The sequence below is a fragment of the Erythrolamprus reginae genome, chromosome 1 (assembly GCF_031021105.1).
Source record: "Erythrolamprus reginae isolate rEryReg1 chromosome 1, rEryReg1.hap1, whole genome shotgun sequence".
Taxonomy (NCBI): Eukaryota; Metazoa; Chordata; class Lepidosauria; order Squamata; family Dipsadidae; genus Erythrolamprus; species Erythrolamprus reginae.
The window spans coordinates 130,222,357-130,246,476 of NC_091950.1; the positions used below are offsets into that span (position 1 = coordinate 130,222,357).

A 24,120-nucleotide genomic window follows, 5' to 3' on the forward strand; every position below is an offset into this window, starting at 1 on the left:
AATGTAAAGTTTGATATGTCCTGTTTCAAGAAACCTAAGTTTATATTAGTTTAAAATTAAGATGGAAATAGACTTCTTAAAGGAGGTTAAAAAAAACCCAAAGGCTGCTATGCCTAAATAAAGTATACCAGTTTCAAACTTTTGCTCTCCCTCCAAAAAACAAAACAAAACACCCCAACTATGGAAAACTTTGCAGTTTTGTCCAAAAATCCACTCCTTACATTTTGAAGATGTATAATATGTGGCTTCCACCCTAGATATTCAAAGAGATTACTAGAAATGCAAAAATGTGAGATGGTTTGGCCTCCCAAAGGGATCCTGATTCCCAGGTTGAGAACCACAGCTATAGAGGATATATTTAATACTGTATTTACATTGCGGTACTGTTCTCAGTGGGTTTTTTTAAAATTAAATAATCATGTGTGCAAATAACCTCTTAGATTATCTATCCAGGCCCAAAGGATGAAGTCTACATGAGCTCCACAAATACTGGCTGGCTATACTCAGCAGCTATATCCACTAGCTAGTTAGTGAGAGAACTTCACCAGGTGAGGATCTTCCACCAATGAAACAAGTTGATAGGGCTCAAGGAATCATACATCTCTTCTCTCATTACAAGGGGCCTTCTTACAGGCCACCCCTAAGAAGCCCTGCAGGTCTGCTTATGAGTCAGAGGTAGTTAGTCATGCCTTTTTTTGATGAAGATTTGTTGAATGTGTTAGAAAATACGTGAATGTGGTGACTGGTAACAGCTACTCCACAATGTGAAACCTGTCTATTTGAACACTATGAATTAGGCTATGCATGCTTTGAAAATGAGTCATAGAAGTGTTTCAAATCTGCAAGTCCAGCTCATCTCTGCTATTCATTGAAACAGCCATGTTTTCTCTTCCTCTCCCTCCTCCAGCTTTTTTTATTGCTAAACTTCCACAAACTGCTTTAAGAATCACATCAGTCCTTAATGCATCAAACCAGCTATATTTTATTTTATTTTATTTACAAAAAAATGCAAGACTGCTGGATTTGTCACAGAGAGAAACTGAATCCATGCAAGGTGCTGAAAAGCATTTCTGAATAAATGTGAATGTATAGGCTGACACAATTGCTTTCTGGATTGTTTGTTTGATTGATTGATTGATTGATTGATTGATTGATTGATTGATTGATTGAGTAATTGAGTGAGTAATAAGAAAAGAAAAGTTTATATTTGATTGATTTTAAGCATTGTTGTGTTTATAACTATATATTGTTTTATTTTATGGTGCAGAGAAAAAAAAATTATACCAGAATATAATTTCAGTTTCTGTTCCCTCAGTGGGGACAGAAAATAGATCCTCAGTCTTGAACCAATAGATCCTAAATGTGATAATTTCCCAGTATATCCAGGGGTGGGCTCCCAAAAATTTATCAAGGGTTTCTCTGCCCAGTTGCTGGTGGGTGTGGCTATGGTGGGTGTGGCCTAGTCCACCTCCTGGACCAAGGTGGAGGGCATTTTTGCTCTCCTCATGGTGTGGAGGCTTTCCTTGAGTTTCTGGGAGGGCTCTGGAGACCCTCTGAGCCCATTTCCGGCCTTCCTGAACTTCTAGTAGACTCATTTTTCACCCTCCCTGAGCCTCCTCATCAATAGTGGGTAATAAAATTTGTTGCTACTGGTTTGCGCATGCACAACACTTCTGCTGGAGCCAGGTGGATTGAGCCTCCCGGCACCAATGCTACTAGTTCGCAGAACTGGGCCGAACTGGGAAAACCCACCGCTGCTCCACGTGTACTCTATACTTACCTCCATCCAAAATGGGCCGCATGGATGAGGCGGGATGGAGCAGGGCCATTTTGGATGGAGTGGACCCTTGCAAACCCCCAGCAGCCCGCCCCTGGGTACATCAATCACTATGGATAATTCTAAATCCTTCCAGATGGCCATTTTTCAAGATAGATAAATTTTTAAATGTTGGCTAATTGGCAAAACTATCTCTGGAATGAGTAAAATGCTTGCTATTCATGAGTACCAAACAATTTCAATGCATCCAAAAGAAAAATCTGAAAAGCTACTGTAGCTCCCAAATAAAATAAGCAGAATCACTTAATACCATCAATATCTTCATAAAAGCTGCAACTATTTTTAGTGGAAAGAGAAAGTATCATAAACTAGACTCTTACTCTGAAAGATTGATGTCTACAGATTTTGTGAAAAGGAAAGGCTGTTTGCATAGCCAATTCCATCCATTTTATGCATTAACTTACATACTCACAATGCCACATTTTTATGTTCTCATAAAGCCTCTGAATGACTGACAATCTTTTTTTTAAAAAAAAAAAAACCTCTGTAAAAATACTACCCTCCCTTAGCTCAACATTTATTCAGCCATGTACCTGTCATTTTGAAAACATAAAAGGGAAGTTGGTAGTTAGGAAACAGCACTGACTGGAAGGGAGTCTTTGCAAATCAAGATGAAGTCCTACAAAGACCTTGAGACTTTCTGTCAGATAACCACCTAAGTATCTTTGTGTTGTAAAACAGCTTTCTTTTACTAATACCATATATTGCTTTTTAGAATGTTAAAAGGAGGAGATTGGTAATAACAATACTGAAAGCAAAATCCAGGGACACTTGAATCAATTCACTGTTGTTATGATTCTAATCTTTATCTCAAGATTAAGTGAATTATCCATTGGGTGCTTTAATGGCTACTTTGCAAGGACCACATCTAAAATGTTAGCAAAATGATTAATCTGTTGTTCCACATTCAGTTTTTAGTCTTCCTCCAAGTCATTCATGCAAAACCTATAGATACACTTTATTCAGGGCATGTGACTGATTCTAATTGTTTATTCCAAAATGTTACTTTTCATTCATTTACCCTGTTTCCCCGAAAATAAGATGCACCCCGAATGTAAGGCATGTCAGAGGTTTCACAGAATTTGCTAATATAAGGCACCCCCCGAAAATAAGGCGTAGTCAAGTTTACATACGGTGGAAAAACATACGGTACCATTCAAAGCTGTTCATAGCGGTACCGTAATAATGTGGCATCCCCTGCTGGCCCCTTCCACCGCTTTGTACTGTCCAGTACAGCAGACACAGTCTGCTGCTGTCTCACCGCCATTACAGTCTCCACTACAGTGCATAGACTGTAGTTCCTCTGGTGGCCGGAAGCTGCAATAGCGGGAGTATACTGTTGTACCATATAAGTGCCGTCGTTTGTGTGTGACAGGTACCATACCGTAATCAGTGTACCGTACGGTACACTTTCTTTGGGGGTGTCAGCTTTTCTGCCTGTGAATTTGTCTTATTTGAGAAATATAAGGCACCCCCCGAAAATAAGACATAGCACAACTTTTGGAGCAAAAATTAATATAAGACAGTGTCTCATTTTTGGGGAAACATGGTATGATTAGAGGCCAAATTCAAGGCTTTTGCCTATGATACTGGAGGGTCCAGGGAATGGGTTTCCCAAGGGTCCTCAAGAATCGAAGCTGTTGAAGAATGCCAACTTGGTTAAATGACAAATTAATGTGTGTCCAAAGTACACATCCATAACTTTTCATTTGTACAGTGGTCTTTATTTAATGTTTCTTTCTTTTCTTTGGACATCACTATACCACTAAATCTATGCTTACAATTACAAAGACACTTGTAAGAGGAAATCAAACAAAATCTCTTCCTCTTAAGCCCTTGGTTTTCAAGAAAGATTCCCCATCTGGGGTGGGGATTTTTCACTATTAGTGAGTGGTAATAGTGGAGCAAACTTTTTATCAAGATTGTAATATGAGAGGGAAGATGGGGAACACATTTTTCCTATCTGATATGCTGCAATTTAAGTCTTGATTGTTTTCTTCTTGCCCACCCAATAGGTGCTATCTTAAATCTACCCACCTGAAATCATGAGACACACAAACACAGAGAAACAAAAATAGCACAGCTTTGCATCTGAACTTTCAGAATTGGGATGAGAAAATACAATCTTTTTACTGCATTTAAATCAATGCTACCAGGGAAGACATGCACACACATTCTTAAGAAAGGCCAAGACTGCAGTGGGACTGTAACATCATGAGCATCTTCACTGTCATTGCATTTTCTGAAATCCAAGGCTGACATCAAGAATTTGAAAGGCTTAAGATTTGTAGCGGTATTAACTTCCACCATGCTGTAAGATGCATAGCCACTCTATGTCTTCTAGCCATTAACATCAGACTCAGACTAGGCATCCAATTTTTAAAAATAGATCTGCCACAGTCTTGCTGAAAGTGAGAGGCCAATGTGAGGAACACAGAGTACAGAAAATTCTATCTCCTGCCCAAAATATCCACTCTGGAGTTACAGTATTGCCTATTGCTTTCCCATCAGCACATTGTTTTTTGCACACAGTAGTATGGAGTCTAGCTCGGAGAAAAATGCTATCGGGGTGGGGATGATAGGCTGGTTCACTTCCTAGCTCCCATACAATCCTCATGACTGAGGCTTAAATTTATGGTGTGTACTGCGGGGACAGCTCATTTGTTCCTAAAAGCCAGAATTTAATATTTAAGACTAGCTAGGTAGTACAAACTGGATTCATATGAAACACAGATCAGCCAACCATATCTTCATCTAACTTGTACAAACCCAAACTCAAAGTGGTTAATGTGTACCCAGGAATTTGAGTAAGCTATCCTTAAGAGTGTCTTGCAAGCTTGCAAAGAAAGCCAAAGTACTAAAGAAGCTGGAGCCTTCTTTAGCTTTGTTTACCTGATATACCTCTGGATTTGTCATTCCCCCTTTCTTCTAAAAGAGTCTTACTTTATCTACTTTAAAAAAAGAAAGAAATCAGAAGAAAAAGCAATTAACAATTAAGCTGAACTTCCCTACCTTTGGGTCTCTCCTTCAGCACCTTTCTGTTCCCCGATTTCACCCTCAAGGTCTCTCAAACATTGTTGCTCATCAGCCATTTTCTTTGCTGGGTTAAGATTGTGAGTTGAGTCACTTTTCTCTCCAAACTGTTTTGTAAGAATGATAAGAGTGCAGTTGTTCTCTCACCACTCTTCCTGTATTGACTCTAAAGCCAGATGCACCGGAAACCATGTGGGACTGGGGGTGTGAGTTTACTTTTTAATCAGAAAGAATCATTCTTTAAAAAAAAAAGTCTTAAAAGAAGAAAACTAATCCCTCCCCTCCTCCAAAAAATCTCAAGTACTAATGCAGGCCATAAGGGGAACAAACATAATTGCAGCTCCCAGAGCAATCTTGGTGTTTAAGTCAAACTCACAAAAGCGGCAGCACATCTGTACTTGCAATTTTGGATACTTCACATTTTTCTTTCAGACCTTATCTGTGTTTTGTCTGTGTAAGGATCCTTAGAGCAAACAACAGGGTTGGGACATTGGGCAGTTGCAACACAACTTCAAGTATCTACAAGCTGCATATTTGAAGGGATGGAAGCAACAAGAAATCCAGTCTAGCAAAAGAAAAGGAAATAAAAAACTGACCAGAGGGGCTGCGTAGCAAGAGATATTGTTAAAATTAATGGGGGTTAAAGGTTTAGTCAGTATTAAGCAACCCAAACTACCTATAATGCATCTAACCACATGAAACAGTCCTTTTCTGCTAATGGGCTAAGTGACTTCCTTAAAAGGACAGATAATTTCGGTGTCCTGATAGGTCAATGCATAGTTAACTGTTTGGGTTTTTTTTTAAAGTGTTTTTACTTTTAGAAGAAGATACCGCCAAGACAAGATGTTTCAGAAGATTAAAAATGAAATGAGCATTGTAAAGAGAATATAATTGTAAACAGATTCTGATCCCCTATTCATTGAACTCCAGAATATACAGTAAATATGCTGACTCAAGAGAAGGAATAGAAGACTCCCATGTAGTAATCTACTCCAGACAGTCCACTTAAATTTGTCATTTTCATTTTCCACCCATTGATCCAGACAGATTTTTTGTTTCCTTCAGAGAAGCGGGTGAACCAGTTTATGAGATGAGTGCAAGTTTTATTTTATTACTACTGAACTGGTATCTATAGAACCTTTCACATGTAACCAGAATATCACATTCATACATTTTTAGGCATTGAAAACATTCAGGGCCATGAAACAGAAACAACCCTCTCCTCTGCCATCTTCTTATTTCTACTGGAAAAAAAGAGCAATTTGAGACCTCACAGATTCTGATCCCCTATTCATTGCACTCCAGAATATACAGTAAATGCAGATACTGGTCAAAATCACACTGAATTTCAGCTTTATACTTGCTCCGTTTTAAACCGTCCCATCTCTCACCTTTGATTACCTAGCTACCGTAGTTAAAATATGTAATCTGATAAGAAACCTTAGTTTTAATTTAACCCATGAGCAATGGTGTTAAATCTTCTTCTTTTCTTTCTTCCCAACTCACAAGATGTTCTGTCGAGCTCTCTGGTAGACTCCTCCCAAAAAGTCACAGGTACAAATTTCAGACACACACACGTTTGAAAATTCAAAACAATGTTCTTTATAATGAAAAGTCACTTAAACTAAACCCTCTTTTGTTATAGCAAAGAGCACTTGTCTCCAAACAAACTGGTAATTTGTACAAGTCCCTTATCAGTTCTCTAATACTTAGCTTGCAGCTGTGAGCCAATTCACAGTCCTTCCCCTTTCACAAAGTGAAACACACTTTGCTCTGGTTTAGTTTCAAAGCAAGGAAAAATCAGCACACAAAAGGTCAAAGTCAGTAAAGCAGTCACGAAACACAATGATCAGATAATCCTCCACAATGGCCAAACCCACAGGCTGCTATTTATAGCAGCCTCACTAATTACCACAGCCCCACCCAACAACAGGTGTCCTCATTTTCTTTGATAATAATCTCTCAGTTGTTGTTGCCTATGCATCGCTCTCCGCATGCATGGCTGTATCATTAACTCTTGTTCTGAATCCAAGGAGGAGCTAGATAATTGATCTCCTTCTGAGCTGTCTGCCACACTCTCCTCCTCCCTGTCACTCATGTCTCCTTGGTCAGAGGAGCCTTCATCAGAAGATTCCATCGGGGGCAAAACAGCCCTGCAGCATGTGGATGTCTCCCCCACATCCACAGTCCTTGGGGCAGGAGTTGGGCCAGAGCTAACCACAACACAAGATATGGGTGCATTTTTAATATTAATAATAAAAGAGAATACCTGAAGGTCAGAGGCTCTCTGAAATGTTTGTTTGCTTCCAGATGTTCATTACTCAGCTAGGTAACATCTTCAGAGCACAATGAAACAAGAAACAACCAAGCTTAGAGAGCACCAAAAACTCCACATACATAGCATTCTTTTCGTAGGACTTTATTCCAAAATCTGCTAAAATGAACTGCAGGCAATAATAAAATCGTTGGTTTTGTTCTTTTTATCAGAAATAAATCCTATTAATAAGTTCAGTGAAATCTACATCCTTTTGGGAAACTGTGCATAGAATTGCTGAAATATATTATTAAAAATTATGGCCTTAATACTTTTTATTCTCCTCATGTGAACCTGTACGTAGATTGCTTCTGTTTAATTGAAAAAAAGCCATGAAAAATGTTTTTGTACTTTAAACAAATTCTCCAGTTTTTCAAACTAGAATCCTGGTTTGCTCCATAAGTATGGGTATTTACTGACCCCTCACATCCTGGACCCAAATTGTTTCAACTCCTAGCCTCAAAACGTCGCTACAGAGCACTGCACACCAAGACAACTAGACACAAGAACATTTTTTCCCAAATGCCATCACTCTACTAAACAAATAATTCCCTCAACACTGTCAAACTTTTTACTAAGTCTTCACTTCTATTTCTGCTAGTTTTTTCTCATCATTCCTATCATCCTTTTCCTCCCACTTAGGACTGTATGATGATAACTTGTTGCTTGTATTCTAAGATTTTTATTAATATTGATTGTTTCTTCATTGCTTATTTGACCCCTATGACAATCATTAAGTGTTGTACCACATGATTCGTGACCAATGTATCTTTTTCTTTTACGTACACTGAGAGCATATGCACCAAGACAAATTCCTTGGGTGTCCAATCACACTTGGCCAACAAAGAATTTTCTTCTATGTCTATCAAATCATAACAATTTTTCTATGTTTTAGTTGCTCTTAGGAATTACCAATCTTTCTGACAAAATGTATCTCATGAATTGCATGATATTTTGACCACATGGCTATGGCTGCCATCTTGACTTTTTTGATATAATTAATGACTGTCAGATTAACTGTTGAAAATTATGTACCAATAAGCATGAGAAAGCAAATTCCCACAAAAGTTTTTTTTAATTTTTTTACCATATCATTGTACAAAAATGTTTCAACCAAGGAATTACATATTCCATGTGAAGCTAGGTATGATACTTTGCAATATAGAGAAAGCTTTGTCTATAATTAACCTGGATGGAAGAATATGTAATTTTGGTTTTAAAAAGAAGCAGTGATTACATTCTCAACATGCCTTGACTTTCCAGATAGGATTTTTCCATAATATTTTTCCTTAATGCAAATAAATATTGTATACCTTGCTAAGTTAAACTCGTAAAGTTAAAATGTGAGAAATATATTTATTTATTTATTTATTTTGTCCAATAATAATACACAATAATACACAATGAATGTTATAGAGCAGTGTTTCCCAACCTTTTTTGAGCCGCGGCACATTATTCACATTTTCAAAATCCTGGGGAACACTGAACGGGTGGGTGGGGGGGTGGCTAAAGAAAAGTTTTGACAAAAAAAATCTTCCTCCATTTCGCTCTATTTCTCCCTCACTCTTTCTCTCTCTTCCTTCCTTCCCTTCTTTCTCTTTCTCCATCCCTATTTTTTTCTTCCTCTCTCTTTTGCTCTCTTTCTCTCTCCCTCCTTCCCTCCCTATATGTCTTTCTCTCTCCCTTGCTCTCTCTGCCTCTCTTGCTATCTCTCTTTCATTCTCTCTCTTTTTCTCTCTCTTTCTCTCTCTCTTGCTATCTCTTTCTCTCTCTCTCTCTCTGTCTCTCTTTCTCTCTCTCTCTGTCTCTCTTTCTCTCTCTCTTGCTAGCTCTCTTTCTTTCTTTCTCTCTCTTTCTCTTTCTCTGTCTCTCTCTCTCTCTCTCTGCCTCTCTTGCTATGTCTCTCTTGCTCTCTCTCTCTCTTTCTCTCTCTTCCTTTCTTCTCTGCGGAGGCCGGCGAAGGTTTTTCTTATTTTAAATGTTCCGGGTGGCAGGGGGATGCGGAGCCCGCACGCACACACACCCGACATTCCAAATCTTGCCTCAGCTGTGAGAAGAAAGAAGCGCTCGGTGAAGGGACTGCATGCAAGAGGGGCCGGGTGGGCGTTAGCAGCCCGATGAGGAGGACGAGAAGCCGCTGCAGCCACCCCCAATCCCCCCCTTCCCTGGGTACCTTCCAAAGGCCCCTGGAAAAAGGCAGGAGGTAGCAATGAGGCGTGAGGACAAGCAGGCAGCTTGGCGGAGGGGAAGCGCTGACGGGCTCTCCTCCTTCCCCACCCCCGCGCTTCTCTCCCGCCCTGGCTTTTGCTTCGCCCGCAGATTTCCCCGCAGTTCAAAAGGAGGCAAGAGGTGGCCTGGATGAAATTGTGGGGAAATCATGGGGCGAAGCAAAAGCCAGGGCGGGAGAAAAGCGCGGGGGTGGGGAAGGAGGAGAGCCCGTCAGCGCTTCCCCTCTGCCAAGAGGTTATTGCCGCCGCCTCTGCCTCCACTCAGGGAGCCATCGTGGTTGAGCTGAGCGAGAGGAAAAGGTGCGGTGACCACGGTGGCTCCCTGAGTGGAGGCAGAAGCGGTGGCAATAACCTCTGTGCTTTCTATGGCAGCGTGGCTGAGCTGGACGGAGGGAAGCGGCAGCTCCCACTCGAGGAACCCATGGCAACGGGCGACGGCTTGGTGGGAGGCGACGGCGGGAGACACAGGTGGTGGGAGGAGAGGGAACCAGGAAGCGACTGTGAAGCCCAAGACCATCCACAGGACGACACTCAGGCAGGGGCGCCAGCAGCGCCCCGCCCAGCTGGAGCTTCTCGCGGCACACCTGGCCATGTCTCGCGGCACACTACTGTGCCGCGGCACAACGGTTGGGAAACGCTGTTATAGAGGATATAGTAGAGAAGAAATACGAGATACAGGAGAGACTATAGGACAGGGGACGGAAGGCACTCTAGTGCGCCTATGTACGCCCCTTACTGACCTCTTAGGAACCTGGAGAGGTCAACCGGGGATAGTCTAAGGGTAAAATGTTGGGGGTTGGGGGATGATACTACAGAGTCTGGTAATGAGTTCCACACTTCAACAACTCGATTACTAAAGTCAAGTTTGGAGCGGTTAATATTAAGCTTGAATCTGTTGTTGCGCTTGTGTTGTTGTGGTTGAAGCTGAAGTAGTCTTTGATAGGCAGGACATTGCAGCATATGATCTTGTGGGCAATACTTAGATCATGTTTAAGGCGTTGTAGGTCTAAGCTTTCAAGACCCAGGATTGTAAGTCTAGTTTTGTAGGGAATTCTGTTTCGGGTAGAGGAGTGAAGGGCTCTTCTGGTGAAGTATCTTTGGACATTTTCGAGGGTGTTAATGTCAGAAATGTGGTATGGGTTCCAAACAGATGAGCTGCATTCTAGGATGGGTCTGGCGAAAGTTTTATAAGCTCTGGTGAGTAGTGTGAGATTTCCAGAGCAGAAGCTACGTAGCATTAGATTAACAACTCTTGAGGCCTTCTTGGCGATCTTGTTGCAGTGGGCTTTGGCACTTAGATCTTAAGTTATTAGTATTCCAAGGTCCTTGACCAAGTGGGGATTATCTGTGATAATTTGTTTATTCAGTTTGTATTTGAAGTTCTGATTCTTTTTGCCGATGTGTAGGACAGAGCATTTGCTGGTTGAGATTTGGAGTTGCCATGTGTTGGACCAGTCAGAAACTGAGTCTAGGTCTTTTTGTAGAGTAGTTGTGTTTTCAGTGGTGCTGAAGAGTTTTACATCATCTGCAAAAAGGACACAGTTGCTTGTGATGAGATCGCAAAGGTCATTGATGTAGAGAATGAAGAGCGTAGGTCCCAGGACACCGCTTTTAACAGGGATGTGTGTGGATATGGAGCTTCCTATTTTGACCACTTGTTGCCTGTTTGATAGGAATGCAGTAATCCAGCTGTGGAGGGATCCTGAGATGCCATAGAATTTGAGTTTTAGAAGTAGTTTGTCGTGGACCACTGAATCAAAAGCTTTGCAGAAGTCAATATAAATTGCATCTATAGTTTTTCCTTGGTCAAGATGAGTTGTCCATATGCTTTTGCAGTGGAGGGGCTGTAGGTTGCAGGATAGTTTTTTCCTATTCTATCTAATATTTAGTTTTATTAAGAGTTTGAATTTTACCCCTTCTAATAAATTGCTTTGTATGTTTTGCTTAAATGAGATGCAAATTGCTTCCATTGTAATTTAACAACATAGCTGATTCTTTTACCAAGGTCATGAACAATTGAAATATAAATGCAGCTGTGGTATAAAGGGCACCTAAAGTGTACATGTTTTTAAAGGGTAAAATAGCCCAATTATTTTCTAGAATGTGTTTGGCAATCCACCTGGAGGATATTAACCACATTTCTATAACCTTTTACCTGGGAAAGCTCATCTGAACTCAACTGAACTTATTTCTGAATAAATATTAGGATTGCCCAGTAAAAATAATACTTGTCTAATCACACCAAGCCCAGACAATTACCACTGTTGCTAAGAGTTGCTGATTGTACTCTATTGCATAAAGCACTGGTCAATGCTCCTTCAGTGCTTGCACAAGTCAATGTATGGAGTGTTAAGGCAAGATGGTGTAAATGCTTATCTGTGTCCCTTAGGCATTTCACAGTCATCTCATCCAAAGTATTCAGGGCTCAGAATGAAAGGACTGTGGTTAGAGGCAGGTGGGGGTGGGGAAAATGAAACTGCTTCATTGGAACAGCTTGTACACAGATAGGACTCCAGGGAAGAGGAAATAAGAGCATGAAGCAACCATGCTCACCATTCTACCACTTCCTCTTGATGTCTTCTTTTTTTTCCTCCTTTGTGTCAATATCTTCCTCATTTTTTTCTACACTCATACATGAAGCAAGGTCTTTATCACACAGCTCGAACAATGCAATTTACAGTACCTCGGGTGGTTTGAAACCGTGAAACTGTGTGTTGTTTCTTGAACAAAGTTAGTGAAAAGAGAGAGATTGCCTTTAAGCCCGACTCCTTGGATTAATTAGATTAAGCATGTGAAAAGCTTGGGAAATGTTAACAAGCCTATATTTTACATGTCTATTGAGAAATCAATTATTCCTGCTTTATTGTACATGGGATTACAGCCTGAAGCACTGAATAAATGCAGAAATATTGTATTCTGTTAGTAAATGGCAGCACTTTAAATGAGTCTCCACAATCAAATATTTCTCCAAAGCCAAGGATCATCTTGAATGTGCTTATTTACCCTCCATGTTATGTTACACTATGCCACCCAATCTAGAAGTCTTTAAATGTCTGTGAAACCTCCAAAAAGGGTCTGGAGTTGTGAGATGCGCATCTAAATCCCACTTACCCCCTTGCATGCTAATGTTCTCTTAAACAGGCTGTTATGTACTGACATACAGTGTATGAATTTGCATAGCCACCACTGATTGGCTAATCCAGCAGCTGGAGAAATAAACTACTATCAGTGGCTGGCAGGTTTCAGGGAAGCTCTTAAAAACCGCTTCCCTGCAACCTGCCAGCAGTCCATATTAGTTATAGCTAATAGACAATAAAGGGGCTGAATTGTTCCTGCGACTCCTGCTTTATTGTACATGGGATTACAGCCTGAAGCACTGAATAAATGCAGAAATATTGTATTCTGTTAGTAAATGGCAGCACTTTAAATGAGTCTCCACAATCAAATATTTCTCCAAAGCCAAGGATCATCTTGAATATGCTTATTTGCCCTCCATGTTATGTTACGCTATTTATTTAATTTGTATGCCACCCAATCTAGAAGTCTTTAAATGTCTGTGAAACCTCCAAAAAGGGTCTGGAGTTGTGAGATGGGCTTCTAAATCCCACTTACCCCCTTGCATGCTAATGTTCTCTTAAACAGGCTGTTATGTACTGACATACAGTGTATGAATTTGCATAGCCGCCACTGATTGGCTAATCCAGCAGCTGGAGAAATAAACTACTATCAGTGGCTGGCAGGTTTCAGGGAAGCTCTTAAAAACCGCTTCCCTGCAACCTGCCAGCAGTCCATATTAGTTATAGCTAATAGACAATAAAGGGGCTGAACTGTTCCTGCGACTCGCATCTTCAATTACGTGCAAATTTAACACAGACCATTTCTTGTTTTACAGAAGGACAGCCATAGAGAAAATCTTCTGATTCAAGCAAACATAGCCCTATTATTTTCTTGACAAGAGCATAGAAATGTTTTTTTCTGCTTCACTGCTTTCTTTCAGTACATATCTTTTAAATGTCTCAGTCATGTCTGTATCCCTGGAATTTTCTGGAGGTCTCTCATCTAAGAATTATCCAGACAGACCCTGACTTTGCTTCCTAAATCAAACTAAGTTGGCCAGGTGCTGCCACCTGCTGAAGATGGTCCTGTTTCTCGATCTCCAAGATATGGAGAATAAGTGGCAATATATTGCACAGGGTTGTGATAGATAAAAAGCAGCTGAATAAGCCTTCAGCACTTACACAGGGTTATGTGTAATTCCAATTTATGTAATTTTTATGCAACCCTTCTCCTTAGACTCATTTGCCTATGAGCATATGGGGATGGTGACTTAAATTTTCCAGCAGGACTTGGCACCCGCCCACACTGTCCAAAGCACGAAAACCTACTTCAATGACCATGAGATTACTGTCCTTGATTGGCCAGCAAACTCACCTGAGCTGAACCCCATAGAGAATCTATTGGGCATTGCCAAGAGAAGAGATGAGAAACATGAGATCAAACAGCGCAGAAGAGCTGAAGGCCGCTATTGAAGCATCCCGATCTTCTATAACACCTCAGTAGTGCCACAGGCTAATAGCGTCCATGCTACGCCATATTGAAGCAGTAATTGCTGCAAAATGGGTCCAAATGAAGTACCGAGTACATATGCCTGCTTATACTTTTCAGAAGTTTGATATTGTTCTTTCTACAATCCTTGTTTTATTAATCTAATTTTATGGGATGGGGGATTTGTGGTTTTCATGAGATGTACCCCATAATCATCACAATTATGACAAATCGTGGCTTGAACTATCTTGCTTTGCATGTTATGAATATCTCTCATATATTAAGTTTCACCTTTTAAGTTACCAGTACATTACTGAGATAAATGAATGTTTGCACGATATTCTAATTTTTCAAGTTTCACCTGTATATCATGATTTCTTTGAAACAAAGCATAGACTAGAATTAAAAATGCAGTCTATAGATGAGGGCCCTTCCCACTCTTGAGTTCAAGTTCTTTCCTTCTTAAGACAGCATAAAGTATTAATGCCACAAAATGTGCTGTGCACATTGCTAATCCTTATCCTACCTCTGTTCTATATGACTCAGGCAGGGGGTGGACTGCTTCCTGGATGGGGGGGAATGCAGTGGGGTAGCGAAAATGGAGCTCCACCCCAGAGCACCCAATTTGCATGAAAGATGTTGAAAGAAAATGCAGGGTGTCCTGCATAAGCCACACCCACAGTAAAAAAAAAATTGGTAGCCCTTCACTGGACTCAGATCATTGCTAGATAGGGTTGCCCTGACTGATGAGTTGGCTACTTGTTACAGGCAAAGTACTATTTTTTCTCCTACAGTTTTTCTATCACTGACATAGAGGAACCAATGCAACAGAGCAGCACAAATAGAGTTTACCTTCTCCTTCTCTCACCTCTCATTTGGACATAAACATAAGAGAATACATCTGTGCAACAATGGTTCCAGAAAGTTAAAGAGGTGTGTGTGCGTGTTCTTGATAGGATTGGCCAACTGGCTAGTTTCTGGTGTTTTTTTTTTTAAAAAAAGGATAATTGAAATTGAGTAGCTATTGGCAAGCTAGTCAATCATTTCAAGGAGAGCTTCTGGATATGGGGAGTTTATAATACAATCCAGGGAATCTAGCAAATAAATAGTAAAGATCCAAGCTGACATACAGTAATACCTCATGATACGAACTTAATTGGTGCAAGGAGGAGGTTCGTAAGACGAAAGGTTCGTAAGACGAAACATTGTTTCCCATAGGAAACAATGTAAAGTCAAATTAATTAATGAAATTAAAAAGGATTTAGAAATATGGAATAACTTAAAAATATCTTTTCTGGGAAGAATTGCCACAATTAAGATGAATATCTTACCCAAGGTTTTATTTTTATTTCAAGTGATCCCAATAAATCCAGGGGCAAATTTTTTAAAAAATTTAACAAATGTGGTTAGAAAATTTCTATGGCAAGGCAAAAAGGCAAGAATCAAGATAAACATGTTAGAAGATATAAAAGAGAGGGGAGGTTTTGCCCTCCCAAATTGGAAATTATATTACCAGGCAGCCGCCTTAACATGGATTAAAAATTGGATAACCTTAGAGGATACGAGAACATTAAAATTAGAAGGACATGATCTTATGCTTGGCTGGCATGCCTTTGTATGGTATGATAAAGACAAAAATCATTCTTATTTTAAAAGACATACACTAAGAAAATACTTATTTGATGTATGGAAAGACATAAAGAAAAACCACTTCTTAACAATTCCGGACTGGGTTGCCCCATTAGACGCAATAATACATCCAAATTCTACTAAGGATACAAGAATAATAAGATATAAAGATTTGTTAGATGATCAAATGAAATTAAAAACTAGAATTAAATTACAAGACGAAGGGATACAAATCGATTGGTGGCACTATGCATAGATTAGATCTAGATACCAGAAAGACAGTATACTTTATATATTTAATAAAAATAAAAATCTATTAAGTGATTTAATTACTAAAAATCAAAACAGGGTAATTGGGAAAATATACAAATACTTGATTGCTCACAAGAATATTGATTTAACATTAAAAGATAGTATGATACTGTGGTGTAGAAATATAGGCAAAGAAATAGATTTAGACACATGGGAGAAAGTTTGGATGCACAATTGGAAGATGACAAAATCAGTTTCTTTAAAAGAGAATCAAATTAAAATGTTCTATAGATGGCATCTCCCACCAAGTAGAATAGCAAAAATGTTTCCCAAGACATCACCTTTGTGTTGGAAATGTAAGAAAGAAATAGAATCCTACTACCACCAATGGTGGACATGTAATAAAGCTAAAATGTACTGGAGAATGATAGAGAAAATGACAAAAGAGATTACAAAGCAAAACATAGAAATTACCCCGGAGTTCTATTTACTAGGAATTACTAACCAAAATTACAAAAAAGAAATTTTGTACTTAATTATACATATTTTTACAGCGGCAAGGATTATTTACGCGCAAAATTGGAAAGGGGAAAATATCCCCAAAGAAGAGGAAGTTATCACAAAAATATTAGATTGCGCGGAGATGGATATGATGACAAGACGCTTAAATGATCAAGAAGAAACGAAATTTTATGAAACATGGAACAATGTTTATGTATGGATAGATAAGAAAAAAACAACAACAGAAGATTAATAATAAGTATAGATGTTTTGGTTTAAATCTTTCTTTTTCTTTTATTAAGAATAATATTAGAATTAGTTTATATACATAGAATTGATAAGATTGTTTGGTTTTATATTAGTTATAACTATCTTTCTTTTTTATAATATCACTTTTTCCTTATTAGATATTTTGTATGAGTAGTATTGAACTATGCATTTAACTATGTATTCCTTTTTCTGTATCTGCATTTATACTTTTGAGAGAAGCGGGGAAGATACATCCCCACATTTTATGTTGAATGTTTGTAAGTCTGTGTGTTATTTTAAGAAAATTAATAAAAAAATATTGGAAAAAAAAGAGGAAACAATGTAAAGTCAATTAATCCGTGCAACCAAACCCCCCCCCCCCGCAAAAAACGGCGTTCGGCGACTGCTGGAAAGCCGCGCGGCTGTTTTAAAAGGTGACAGCCGGCCTGCGGGGCTTCCCAGCAACCTCCCGAACCCGGAAGTTTGGCAAAAGTTCGGGGTTCGGGGGGGTGCTGGCAAGCCCTCCAGGCCGGCTGTGACCTTTTAAAACAGCCGCGCGGCTTCCCAGCTGTCTTCCGAAGCCGAACACCAAACCCGAACTTCCGCGTTCGGCATTCGGAGACAGCTGGGAAGCCGCGCGGCTGTTTTAAAAGGTGACAGCCAGGCTGGGGGGCTTCCCAGGAACCTCCTGAACCGAACCCGGGGTTCAGAAAAATTTTGCCTCTTCTTACGAACTTTTTTCGAGTTACGAACCGGCGTTCAGGAGGCTTCTGGGAAGCCCTGCCGCCCGGCTGTCACCTTTTAAAACAGCCGCGCGGCTTCCCAGCAGTCTCCGAATGCTGGTTCGTAACTCGAAAAAAGTTTGTAAGAAGAGGCAAAAATTTTCTGAACCCCGGGTTCGTATCACGAGTTGTTCGTAAGACGAGGGGTTCGTATCTTGAGGTACCACTGTATAGTAGTTACAATATGGAGATGCAAAAATATGTCCTCTTTTCCTTCCCAAATAAGCAGTTCTGCAGACATTCATGCCATGTATCATTGTTATGACACTACTGATGGGAGGATGGTACCATTTTGCTTACCCCACCCTCGCTTTAGCAGCACCAAAGATCAATTTGTTTTACATGTGATCCAATCTCACATGTCAGCACTTGTGTTCTCATTCTCTGGCAGCCAGAGAAGAAGGCAATTTTGTCACAGCTGGATGGTTAATGGAAAGTGACAGACGGAACCTGTGTTTTGTAGTGTTCCAAACAGTGGAAACGATGGCATAATGCAGAAAATATCTTGAGACAGTAAAGGATGAGTTTTTGATTCCATGTAACTGTTCCTTATGCTTGACACTGATTTAAATTTATTCTAAGCAGATGCATCTGATTATGAAGTATGTAGTCTGAGAAGATATTAAATGAAAGAGAAAAGGAATTGCACAGGAAAAAAAAAGTATGAGTAAGGAATGATCTCAAAAGAAAACATTTCTGGCTACATTCCTAACATTTCTTCAAGCTTAATTTATACTTATTGCTGCATTCATTTGTTTTACCAGGTTTATAAGTCACTCCAATCATTCTCAGCAATGTCTACAAAAACAGCTTTTTTCCTGAAGGGACTTCTAGGGAACAAATGGCAAAATAAAGACAGCTCCACATTGACCATGATGGAATGAAGATCAGGTGACTAGACTAACTCATTCGTAATTCCTTTCTGGAAAAAGAGAGAACTTGAGATTACCCACAAATGTTCCAAGCAGTTCCTCTTTATTTATTTTTTAAAATAAAGTTTTTTATTGTTTTTCTCCACAATACATTTATTTAGTTCAATTTATTTATTTATTTAATTCAATTTTTATGCCACCCAACTCTCTTGAGGACTCTGGGCAGCTCACAACCAAAAAGAACAAGACATACAGTATGAATATTAAAACATCTTTAAAAAGGAAAAATTTAAAAACAATTTAAAATCCACAATAAGATCATATATATTCTCTTTTATGGCCGGATCTGGATGGTACATCATCTAATCAACAGCCCCAGGTTTGCCAGAAAAGCCAGGTTTTTACAGCTTTACAGAAGTCCAGTAGGGTGGGGATCTCAGGAGGTAGCTGGTTCCAGAGGGCTGGAGCCACTACAGAGAAGGCTCTCCCCCACGGCCCCAGTAGCTGACACTGTTTAGCTGATGGGGCCTGGAGAAGACAACCCTGTGGGCCCTTATCGGTCGCTGGGAGCTATGTGGTAGAAGACAGTCCTGAAGATAGTTTGGCCCTAAGCCATCCATATATACAGTGATACCTTGTCTTATGAACTTAATTGGTTCCAGGAAGAGGTTTGTAAGGCAAAAAGTTCGTAAGACAAAACAATGTTTCCCATAGGAAACAATGTAAAACCGATTAATGCGTGCAAGCAAAAAAAAAATCGCAAAAACGGCGCTCCGCTGGGCACTGCCGCCCAGCTGTCACCTTTTGAAACAGCTGGGTGCTTCTCGGCGTTCTCCTGAACACCGAACCCGGAAGTTCATCAAAAGTTTGGGTTCGGGTTCGGCAGGCCGCCGAGAAGCGCCGCCGCCCATCTGTCACCTCCCGAAACAGCTGGGGGGCTTTTCGGCATTCTCCTGAACTCCAAACATGGAAGTTCGGCAAAAGTTCGGGTTTGGCATTCGGGAGGCTGCCAAGAAGCGCCGCCACCTGGCTGTCACCTTTGCAGAAGAGCCGTGAAGCTGTCAGCCGGTCGGGAGGCTCAAACGGAGGTGGGGAATCCCAATTGGGAATTCCAGGGGCGGAGCTTTGATGTCACGAAGATGTCCTTCCTGGAGTCCATGTTTCGGCTGGCCAGGAAGGACGTCTCCATGACCCCCTATGCCTGAAAGTTTCATTTTTTTCCCCTAAGAATGGGGAAACACCGTACAACTGCAACACTTGGCCATACCCCTTCCCTTCTCTGATGACTCTTAATGGATTTTTGCTGTTCAAGACTGAATTATGAGGTTTTAATTTATTTATATATTTCTTTTCTTGCTATTTGTGAGACTTTTTATTTTTTTCTTTCTTTTCTATTTTTTATGTTTTGTGCTTTCTATTTTTTTCTTTTCATTTTTCTTTTTTACTTGGCATTACTTTTTATTTTTAGTTGTAATTTAATAGTATTATTATTTTTAAAAAGAAAAACAGAAGTACTATTTGCAGAGGAAATGAAGTTGAGAAATTGCAAAGTTGATCTCGACACCACATTAATCTTCATGCTCGCCTCTGCTTCCTCCTAATTATAGCTATAGCACTTAGACTTATATACTGCTTCACAGTACTTTACAGCCCTCTCTAAGTGGTTTACAGAGTCAGCGTATCGCCCCCAACAATCTGAATCCTCATTTTACTGAGCTCAGAAGGATGGAAGGCTGTGTCAGCATTGAGCTTGCCGTGGTATATACATATTCTGATAGCCATTTTTAATTATCCTGTCTGCTGATTTTGTTTTGGTCTCATCCCCAGCTGACCATGAACACAGCTTAAGTTCACCTTCAGCAAGAAACACAAGTCTTGCTATATACACAATCAATGACATTTTGTTGATGATCTTGTTGATTTCACAGTCACTTCTATAAGCCAGCTGTGTGAATGTCCCCTTCTGTCCAGTGATTGGATATTGTCTTCTACAGCCACTTTGGTGCTATGGTAGAGATCAGATTTTTTTTTTCTGCAGAAGCACCTGCCTTTGTGTGCAATTCCTGACCAGTGCTTATTCAACTTTACGTAGGCTTCTTTAACAGATGGGTTCAGTGCTTTTTAAAACAGACTAGAACTGCTTGTTGAAAGTTTTAGCTTGAAAGAATTCTAGTATTGTGTTTAAAAATAGGGCTTCCTCTTCTTGGAAAGAGTGTTAGTTCCGTGCTTCACAGAGAGTTGATTTTTTTTTAAACTCTAGGAGGAAAATCAGGTTCTCTCAGCTCTGCATTGCCGATTCTATCCAAAATGAGTATATTATGCAGTAAATGCCTGCTGCTTTTGCCAGCAATGGTTGTGCTATTTTTGATAGGGAGGTGCCATTTTGCCTAATTACCAGCTTAGGAGATATGGGAGCTATGATGAAAGGGAAAAGAGTTATATCTTTTTCACTTTTAGACTAAGCAAAGGTCACAAACTGAGTGACACGGGATGACACAGAAGGAGCCATTAATGCTCCTTGCTACTGCTCCATCATTCCAGTGATCTGCCATGCTAGTTATTTTTTGAACAAGTGTCTATATTCACCCTTCTGGAAGATCATTTAATCTATACTTCCAAATAGCCTAGCTAACAGGTTGATGGAGTAAAGAAGGGGTGTCAGATGAAATAAAGGGAGTTTTGTCTCATGAACCAGGAACTGTCAATTCTCCTTTATACTGCATTCCTCCCCCCACTCACTCCACCAATCTTGTCAACTGGGCTATTTTAGGACATAGATTTAATTCTCTTCCATAGCAAAATCAAAAAAACAGACCTGTGTTCTGAAATGGCCTAAGTGATACGTCATTGGTACAGGGAATCTTCACACCAATGACCTATTACTTAGACAACTTGAAAAGGGGCTAAAGTCTCCAATGCAATCCTTATCCATCTCAGGTAGCTCTTGTAGATTGCTCCCAAGCATGTTTACACCAGTGATGGGATTCAATTTTTTTTACTACCGGTTCTATGGGCACAGCTTGGTGGGCATGGCAGGGGAAAAATAATGCAAAATCCCCATTTCTTCCTGATCAGCTCGGACTTGGGAGGCAGAGAATAGATGGGATGGGGCCAGTCAAAGGTGATATTTAATTAAAGATTCTCCAAACTATTCAAAATTTCCGCTACCGGTTCCCTAGAACTGGTCAGAACCTGCTGAATCCCTTGTCTAGTTTACTCAAGGACACTGTTGTTTGCTGTTCTTTCTCCCTCTCTATCTTCTACCAGCTGGTGACAAGGAGTGAGAGGGGAAACACATCCAGGGGAACCCATCAATCACTGCACCTAAATTGTCCTGCATTAAAAACTATGAAGACAGCTCCACTCGCTGTTTTAGTAATGAAGCAGAAAAGGATTCCGCCACTCGGGCAGTTTAATTGGTGCCGGCATATTTTCTCCCAGTTCCAGAACTAGAGGATAAATGTCAACGTAGTCCTAAGGAAAAGCCTCAGAAATATGCAGTTCCTGCCCTCAAAGTCTGAAAAGTTGACAAAGAACCCTTTAGTTTTAGAACATCATAATTGATTCTTCCAGATCCCTTAACACGAAAAGGGTTTGTTTCGTTATCCCGTATCTGGATGTTTTCTTCAAAGGCTGTCAGTGAAGCATAAGGAAGTATTCAGCTTCGGGAAATGTTTGTTTTCAGCAGCATACTAAATTATCTCTTTCTAAGCAGAAAACATCCCAGGAGACTAATCATCACCAGTTGTTTCTGCTGTGCTTGTTCATATATTATAAAGCTGATCCTGCATGGCAGTTCGGGATCTGGTTTTATGACAGGCAAGTGAAATCTCCGAGAAAATATTACCATCTGTATCTACAACACAATTGTGCCTTCTTCCAAGGTGGTCTCTCCCATTACAGCCTCCCCTGCCTAACCCATCTCTATTTCATGCCCACTAAGCATGCTTTTCTCCCCTCCTCCCTAAAAAATCCTTGTATAAATGTGTTTTGTGTTTTGTACAGTACTCCAGCAGATCTTATGATTTTCTCCAAGCCTGCTGATATTCCCCAAATATATGAGAAATGCCACTTTGGCTACGTATGAAATGGCAGACAGATAATTGAGTTCCCATTAAAAAATGATCACATGGGAGAACAAACAGTAGAAAAGAGCTCCAAAGGAACTATTGGATCTGTAGAACAAATGGGTATATATTTAAGTTGCCAGCTAGGTTTTTTCAATAATAATAATTTTTAAAAATGGTGATCTGAAAGAAGCAAAACTAACCATTATTTTATTGATGATGGGTTGCTTTGCAGTCCCTTTCTTGATCCTCTGCACCATTTCTTTTTGCTACGTTTGTTACTGAATAGTTTCCCTTTGTTCCTATAATTCTAGAATGTGTCCATAAATTAAAATTAGGATTTTTTTCCCCCTTACAAGACTGCAGACTCTCAGGAATAATCTATTAGGTCCATGTTTGACAGTAGGAAGAACTAATGCTTGCTGTAGTTAAGAGCAAAGTTAAAACCCCCAACACTTTACCCTTAGATTATCTACGGTTGACCTATCCAGATTCCTAAGAGGTCAGTAAGGGGCGAGTACAAGTGCACTAGAGTGCCTTCCGTCCCCTGTCCTATTGCTCTCCTATATCTCCTATACCTTTCTTCTATTCCTATATCTCTTCTTCTGTTCTTTCATTGATATGTTCTATTACTATACCTTCTTTTCTATTCTTTCTTAGATATATTTTACTATGAATATCTGCTCTATAACCTTCATCATGTATTTTACTATGTGTATATAGATATATACCCACTAAAACCCTCATTGTGTATTGGACAAAATAAATAAATAAAATAAATAAATAAAACTAGGCAACGCATCCTCATCCTCTTTTCCATCTCTCTTTCTGATTTTCACTTTCTCATCTTTTTCTTTTCTTCCTTTAGACCTAGTGTTGGTGGATGTAATTTTGCAAAATCTTTTACAAAACTATCTGTTCTTGCTCTTTTTCGCAACTGGCTGCTCTTTTCAGATAATCAGATATTCTATCTTTCTCTATCCTCCTACCAATTATTAGGGTTCAGATATATAAAAGGAAAAAAATGTTTAGGAGCTGTTTTCATTACCACAAAAAATAGGACCAAAAATAGTCTTAAATAGCAGCTACCTGGCTTTTGTTTAAGTATAAGGGAAAACATTCTAAATCTAATGTCCGCACAGCAGTGGAAGAGTCTATCTATTAAGGTTGTAGCTCATTTTTAGTGATGGGCGAACCGAACCCGCACAATTCAGGTCCGCACCAAATTTTGCGGTGTTCGGTATGCCGAACACAAACCTGAATTTTTTTCAAACTTCGGGCAAAGTTCGGGGTCATGTTCGGTGTTCGGAGCTTTGACGTCACCTGCAGGTTGCTAAGGACGCCAAGGTGATCACTTCCTGGATTTCATGGAATCCAGGAAGTGATCACCTTGGTGTCCTTAGCAACCTGCTGGTGACATCAAAGCTCCGCCCCCGGAATCTTTTCATGGGAGGGATTCCCCGTTCGGTTTCGAGTTCGGGTTCGGTTCAGGTTCGAATTTTGTGTAAAGTTCGTTCAAACTTGCCGAACTTGCCCATCACTACTCATTTTCCATCTCTTTTTTTAAAAAATGTAAGAAACTAGACATCTGCCTCTGGTAGATAGTTTAATTAGTTTTCCTGTAAATTGTAGAGAGTTGGACCAGATAATGCTAGCTGTCTCGTCCAACTCCATGTTGTATGATCAGAAGGACAGAAAAATAGACAGATGTAGTCTGCATAAATCCCTGAGTGGATGCTTCAGTTCAATTGACCCTTATGTAATAAAGCCATACTTTGCTTTCAATACTACATCAGAGCCATTCTAATACA

At 39.9% G+C, this 24,120-nt stretch overlaps 1 protein-coding gene across 2 annotated transcripts in view; it reads right to left on the minus strand.

Annotated features, from left to right (window-relative positions):
* LSP1 (lymphocyte specific protein 1) overlaps window positions 1-5,403 on the minus strand; it is a 130,239-nt gene extending 124,836 nt beyond the window's left edge. Inside the window, exon 1 of one of the 2 annotated variants that reach the window (XM_070764968.1) lies at window positions 4,850-5,403. In XM_070764968.1, coding sequence (XP_070621069.1) covers window positions 4,850-4,929 — 80 coding nt within the window. In that variant the 5' untranslated portion in view covers window positions 4,930-5,403. The remainder of the gene's footprint in view (window positions 1-4,849) is intronic. The other variant, XM_070764977.1, reaches the window with a different exon arrangement.
* Between the last annotated feature and the right edge of the window lie 18,717 nt (window positions 5,404-24,120).